Source organism: Cyprinodon variegatus, unplaced genomic scaffold (assembly GCF_000732505.1).
Source record: "Cyprinodon variegatus isolate N-32 unplaced genomic scaffold, C_variegatus-1.0 Scaffold322, whole genome shotgun sequence".
NCBI classification, from domain to species: domain Eukaryota; kingdom Metazoa; phylum Chordata; class Actinopteri; order Cyprinodontiformes; family Cyprinodontidae; genus Cyprinodon; species Cyprinodon variegatus.
The window spans coordinates 342377-349159 of NW_015150775.1; the positions used below are offsets into that span (position 1 = coordinate 342377).

Consider the following 6783-nt stretch of genomic DNA (forward strand, 5'->3'; position numbering starts at 1 on the left):
AAGTGAGGAGAGTGGTGAGAACAGCAGAGAGGATCAGGGCCCAACTTCCCTCTATTAAAGACATTTCATCCCAGCACCGCATGTCCCGAGTAACATCATCAATGACCCTTCACCCCCACCATGGACTGTTCTTCCTGTTGCCCTCTGGGAAGAGGCTTCAAAGCATCTGATGCAGGGCCAGCAGATTCCATAACAATTTTTCCCCAATGCCATTAGACCACTGAATGTTTTGTAAAATGGGTTATTGTATTGTATTTTATTATATTTATTAGATTTTATTATTATATATGAAAAAAGACAAACTGAAATGTTAGAACTGTAAGTTTACAGTCATATGTTTTTATTACTGTTTTTATATATTTTTTAGTATTTTTCAAGGCTGCACAAAAAAGAAATGAAATTTTTCAGAGAGCTAAAACGAAAATAATTTTTGTTTTACACTTGTGTAAACAAAATGACAAATAAATCTGTCTAAGTCTAAGGTAGATAGGTAGGCACACAGGCAGGCAGGCAGGCAGGCAGGCAGGCAGGCAGGCAGGCAGTTTGTGTGGGTTGTGTTTTTGTTTGTTTTCCCTCCACCACCAGGTGGTTCTCGTTGGACTTCTCACACACCTGCGGATGGTTCCCCTTACCGGAGGACTCTTAAGCTGCTGACTGCCACTACCTCGACGCCAGAGTGTTTGCCAGTTTTGGGTACCCTAGCCAAGCTGAGTTTTGCTGAGTCAAACTAAGTTTTTGTCAACCTGAGTCTTAACCTTGTTGTTTTTGTCTTTGCCTCTCGGCAGGAAGTCATCCTGCAAATTGGATGTTTTGGACATTCTCCCCCTGGAAGGATCGTCTGAGTTTCAAACTGAGCTGGAGGTTTGGATCTACTTTTCCACAAGGGATTGTTTGAGCTACACTCTGAGCAGGGGATTCATCTCCACAAGAAACAGTTCAAGTACCATTGGAAATGTAAGTGGCAGTCAGCTCCTCCGTTCCTCAAGGAAACACCTCAACTTGGGTAAACCCTGTCTGCCCTCTAACGAGCAACTCAATTACTGGAACAACCCACACCGACTGGATTCAGAGAAAGACACCTTTTACTGGAAACGTGAGTCCCATTGCCTTTATTCCCTTTTGCAAATCGACGATCAAATTTCCCACTGTGCCTGAACTAATCACAGGAACTTCCCCCTTCACATTTCAGTCCCGGTTCGCCAGTGTTCAGAGCAGCACTGGACCCATCTCTACCAGTTCTCAATAAACCTGTTAAACCTTCCCTTGGTCTCTCTGTTTGGTTTCCTGCATGTGGGTCAGACCTTGGATAAAATCATGACAGTAGGTAGGTAGGTAGGTAGGTAGGTAGGTAGGTAGGTAGGTAGGTAGGTAGGTAGGTAGGTAGGTAGGTAGGTAGGTAGGTAGGTAGGGTGTTATTGATCCCTTTTGGAATGTTATTTGAATACAACATTACAGTAAATTCAAAAAATACAAAAAATAAGAATAAATAAGATAAGGCAAGCACACAGAACAGAATAATGGAATGTTGTCACAGGACGGTGTGCAGTGTGACGGTGTTTGCCCATAGTCCTTCTCTCTGCACCCTCACAGTTTCAATGGAGAGACATATACAGTTATTATATTTAATCTACCCAAGTATTTTAATGTTTATGAAGTCTTTTTTATGAATGATGCATTTTTTTCCCAACATCAAGGAAACGTGTGGCACAAATTGAAACAAATCATTCCTGACATTTAGGAGTTGAAATATTAATCAAAAGTTGCTTTGTCTTGGGTAAACATGGTCTCTGGTTGCAGATTAGAGCATAGAAGGAAATTCTTTCAAACTGTCACCACTTGTTCAATAAAAGGTCATGACATGAAATCATGATTAACGGTGGACTGGACAACGGTATTTTGGACCATCTTGCTTCTCTTAAGAGGTTTTTATTTGATTTTGCCTTTGGGTTCCTTCGGTAAGGTTTTAAGGCTTTTGGAAATAAATCTTTCATGTTGAAACTTGTTACATAAAAACTTTTCCTTTGAAAAGATTTTCCTCAGAGAAATTCAGGATGGACCTGTTTTATAATTAAGTCGCATGTAGGCTGTGACATATTACAGACTGAATACACCTTTTACAATCAGAAGACAGCTGGAGGTACACAAGTAAGTATATCTTCTTTCTTACTAACTCAAACCTAAAGAAAAATCTAATAGATTATGTCACTTTGTGGTTTAAGGGTGACAGTTCTGTGTGAAGTCCTTAAGCCTGCTGAATTAATTATAAATGTAATTTTATGGAGAACTTTGCTGTTTCTGTGAAAATGTACAATATTTACTTTACCTTAGAACAAATGAAATGTCCTAATTTATGGTTCTCCTTCTGGTTTCAGGTCAATTACCTGCGATCCCTGAAGTTACCTTTGAACCACAGTCTGACTTTGAGTCTTGTAGGGTATATTATTGTCCGCTTAAGTTTCTTCTGAAACCAGAAACTGTTTTTCTCTCAAGGAACAGTGTTTTTTTCTTGACTAAGAGACACCTGGCAGCTCTGCAACCATGGGTGAATGGGACTTCCTCGGTGGCCTGTTTGAAACTCTCCAGGCCCACTCACCAATGCTTGGACGTTTCTGGCTCTTCTTAATGTTAGTGTTTCGGATAGTGATACTGGGAACTATTGCCAGCGACTTGTTTGAAGATGAACAAAATGAGTTTTCCTGCAACACTCTCCAGCCGGGCTGCAAGCAGGTGTGTTATGATATGGCTTTCCCCATCTCCCAGTACCGATTCTGGGTGTTTCATATCGTCCTGATTGCTACGCCATCCATGGTTTTCCTCATGTATGCCACTCATCATCATAACAAAAAGGCCTCACGCCCTAAGACGGCACGAAATAAAATTCAGGACATAATCGAAGATCGCCGCTTGAGGAGGCTGTACATCGTAAACGTGATCTTTCGACTCGCTGCTGAGGTGGGCTTCTTGGTGGGCCAGTGGTGGCAGTACGGCTTCAAGGTGGAAGCACAGTTCCCCTGTAGCCGGTTTCCCTGCCCCTACACAGTTGACTGCTTCACCTCCCGCCCTGCAGAGAAGACAATCTTCCTCCTCTTCTACTTTGCTGTGGGGGTCCTATCAGCATTTTGCAGCTTGGCAGAACTTTTCTACAGCTACACCAAGTGGTTCTGCTTCAGCCAGGAACAGCTTGATCAGGAACTCTGCGCCAGTCAGAACCTGCAGAACCTGGAACAAGATGAGTCAGACGAGAAGCTAGAGGAAAAGACGTCAGACAGTGGAGGCAGCAGCACAGGATTAAAGAGAGGATCAGTGAAAAAAAGCAGCAAAAAGGCCTCCGGCAAGAAAAGCAAGAGAGGAAAATATGTGAGCGCCAGGACACTAATGGTGTGAGTGGCAATTGTCACATTCCAACCATTTCAAGTTAATATAGACTGAAAGGCTGGAATTGGAAGAAATATGTTTCTTTTGTGTCATACTTCATTAGCTGCTTAGTTTAGATTTAGCTAAGTTTGAGCTAATAGGAAAGTAGGAAAGATTCTTTATCTTAAATTCTATTTGAAAATGTGCTATTCATTGGCAAGATGTTGGGTTTGTTTATTGTACATATGTCAGATAATTTTCTTTTAAATATAACTTTAATTTGACAAAGAAAAAAAAGAAAGTAACAAAAGTAAGTGATCTGCAGACCCAGAGAGCCACTTGTGCATCTGCTGATTTTACAGATAAAACTGATCCTATTTAAGTCAACTTAATGTAAAAGTGCATCACTTTAATTTCAAATCATTGTTAAAATAAAAGTACAAAATGAAACAGGTGAACAATCGGTTAGAGATTTTCATTCATCATTGGAAATGTATTTTCTTGAAGCACCATGTCCAGAACCGTCTTTACATCTCAATTTTGTTTAAATAGAAAATGCAAAGTCCTGTTTACTTAGAATTTTATAACACAGTATTATATTCTAACTTATTGTGAGTTATATTCTGTTTTAAAATCAAATATTTAGTGAACATTAACTTGAACTGTTTTAAAGTTCCAGTGTCATAAATGAGTGGACATTCAACACTAGAGGTAACTGAATCACCTGAACACATTAAACAGTATTTTTTAATGACCCATTTCTAAGGATTCCTGCAATTTTCTTTTTTTATATTTAGATCTATATTTTGAGGGCATGGGAGCTTTTATTTTTTTAGATAAAGTATATATACGGAAATATGTAGTTTTTGTTTTATAGGTAAGATGATGTTAATGACTTTGGGTTAATGTTAAAAAAAACTGAAATGTTAGGACTGTAAATTTACAGTCATATGTTTATATTCCTGTTTTTATATTTTTTTTAAACTATTTTTCAAGGCTGCACTTTTAAAAAAAATGAAATTGTCGAGAGAGCTGTTCTAAATGAAATTTCTTTGTTTTACAGTGGTGTTTACAAAATGACAAATAAATCTAAGTCTTAATGACTGCTGTGTCCTAGTTATTTTCTGCAGAAGTTAAGGGTGTGAAAGAGTTATACAGTTTCTGTTCTTCCATTTATTATTAAAAACATGATAGAGTATATCACATATTTCTGTACAGTGAATTAAATTAAATGTGGAATAGATTCAACAAAAATACGAGTTTCCTTTGTCAAGGGAAAGTCCCTCTTTTATGTATGGATTTACCAAAGGTTTGTTTCAAATATCCAGCAAAATATTAGCTCTGACTATTACCTGTAAAATTTGGTGCAAAGCTATAAAAATGTGGAGAACTTTATTTTTCATGTGTAAACTGGGGCTTTATTACATGTAATATCTCCTAATTTTATTTTTTTTTACATTACTGTTATTTTTAAAAGTGCACTATGAAATAAACTGGATGAAAAAAACATTTCATAATTAATATCATGATTTTGCAAAGTTTAAAACATCTTGGTGTGGCAATAACTCTATTTAGGACAAAGTCTTTTTCATGGCATTAAAAAAAGTAAAATATGAATAAAATAGCGCCGCTGCAGCCTTAATAAATCAAATCTATGAGAAGGAACAGATAAGAAAAAAAATAAATAAATTCCATCCAGAAATCAATTCAAACTAAACACTTTTCGTCGTCTCGTTTGACTTTAATGAACAGTTAAAGTCGAGAGTAGACGCAAAGCAATGGTAGATTTTTTTTTTTTTGTTTGTTTATTTTTTGGAGAAAAGTCTGAACTAGATTGGCAGTGGTCGTGAAATGTGAAATTTTTTGGTTTATGTTTTTCACTTCAATTTGTGGTGAGTCCGGAGCCCAGATCTATATCTTATAGTAATGATTAATTGATCCATAGAGTCTTTTGTCGTGTTTCTCCCTCAATTTCCAATGTAAACTCTCATAGCCCAACAAAGACATGCAGAAGGAAAGTAAAACTGATACATAAATAATAAAAAAGAAATAAAGTCTGAGAAGTAAAGCATTTTTTAAAGGCGTATTATATTATTATTTTATGTGATTTTTTTAATTTCTGTGTTTTCATTGATTTTTGTTCTGCTGGGAGGTTAACCTCTTATCCAGAATCAAGTCATGGTTCTATGTTTATGTCACTCATCCTTCCATTAAATCTGAACAGCTCTCCTGTCTGTAATGAAAAGTAGTACCACAGCATAATGCTGCGGCTGCCATGTTTTACCATAAGGACAAAATATGTGGGGTAATGTGCTGCTTTAGTTTTTCCACCAGTCACTTGGAGTTTCTCTTGCAGTTTTAATTTTTTGTTTCTTGGAGTTTATTGCTTTGTTTTCTTGCAAGAAGGAGCTGAGTTTGATTTCTGTCCTAGGGTTTTTTTCTCCATGGAGTATTCATGTTCTTTATGCGTGGGTTTGCTCCCAGTACTCCTGCCATAGGCATGGATACGTAGACAAAACTTTGGGCACTGGCATGAACGTTAACAACACCGCCATTTTGAATATGTCAGGGAGGAGCTACAGGGAGAGATCACCGATGGGAAAGGATGGCCTCCTTCCTGTGCTGCATGGAGGGGAATCAACCATTTTATAGTATAAACCCGATCTGCTGGCATTAACTTTCATCCATATTATAGTATTTTCTTGTAATTAATCAAAGAGAATTTACTCACTTTGGTGGAAATACAGTAAAATTCTTACTCATCATAATGAGAATTCAGCTGCAAAACCAACAAGAAACAAAATATTAATTTCTACAACTTAAATTGTTTATAGTCTGTAGGTTTCCCAAAGATAAAGTTTTAAGAAAGCAGTGGGAAGCAGAAGCGTGAAGACAAGCGTTAATCATGTTAAACATTTCTGTCACATGTGAACCTTTTGGTAGAGACACAGATCTACGACAGAGTATCAGGGCATATTATTTTAGAGAGAATAAATGACTAATATTAGCTAAGAGGGAAAAAGGAGGAAAAGAGAGTAGAATTCTAACAATATGAGAGAAATACAGTGGATAAAGTCAAAACATAAAGTCTATTGCCGAATCAGTTCAACGTCCTGGCAATATTTCACATATGATATTATATTTCGGCTTTAGATTATTTCATTTTAGTTAAGGTCATACAATGACAGTCATGCGATGCGTTGAATGCACCATTTATTTTCCATTGAATGTTTTGACTGTATGATCTGGTTGAATAGCCTTGAGGTGACGTGTTGTAAAATGGATTTTTTAAGGGAACTACTTGGTTTTGTCTGCGGGCTTAGTTTTATAAATACTTGGTCATAGGCCGACTCAGGTCTTTGTGGCACAGGTACATGCTTAGTACGAATCTATCACAATATTTAATAAATGAGACCCCAGATTTCTTGA

At 37.2% G+C, this 6783-nt stretch overlaps 1 protein-coding gene across 2 annotated transcripts in view; it reads left to right on the forward strand.

The window, feature by feature from the left end:
• Nucleotides 1-3848, forward strand: part of gjd3 (gap junction protein delta 3) — a 34319-nt gene extending 30471 nt beyond the window's left edge. The window contains exons 1-2 of one of the 2 annotated variants that reach the window (XM_015384752.1): nucleotides 2009-2145; nucleotides 2373-3848. In XM_015384752.1, coding sequence (XP_015240238.1) covers nucleotides 2539-3384 — 846 coding nt within the window. In that variant the 5' untranslated portion in view covers nucleotides 2009-2145; nucleotides 2373-2538 and the 3' untranslated portion in view covers nucleotides 3385-3848. Of the gene's footprint in view, nucleotides 1-2008; nucleotides 2146-2372 lie in introns of those variants that run through there. The other variant, XM_015384753.1, reaches the window with a different exon arrangement.
• Nucleotides 3849-6783: the final 2935 nt, after the last annotated feature.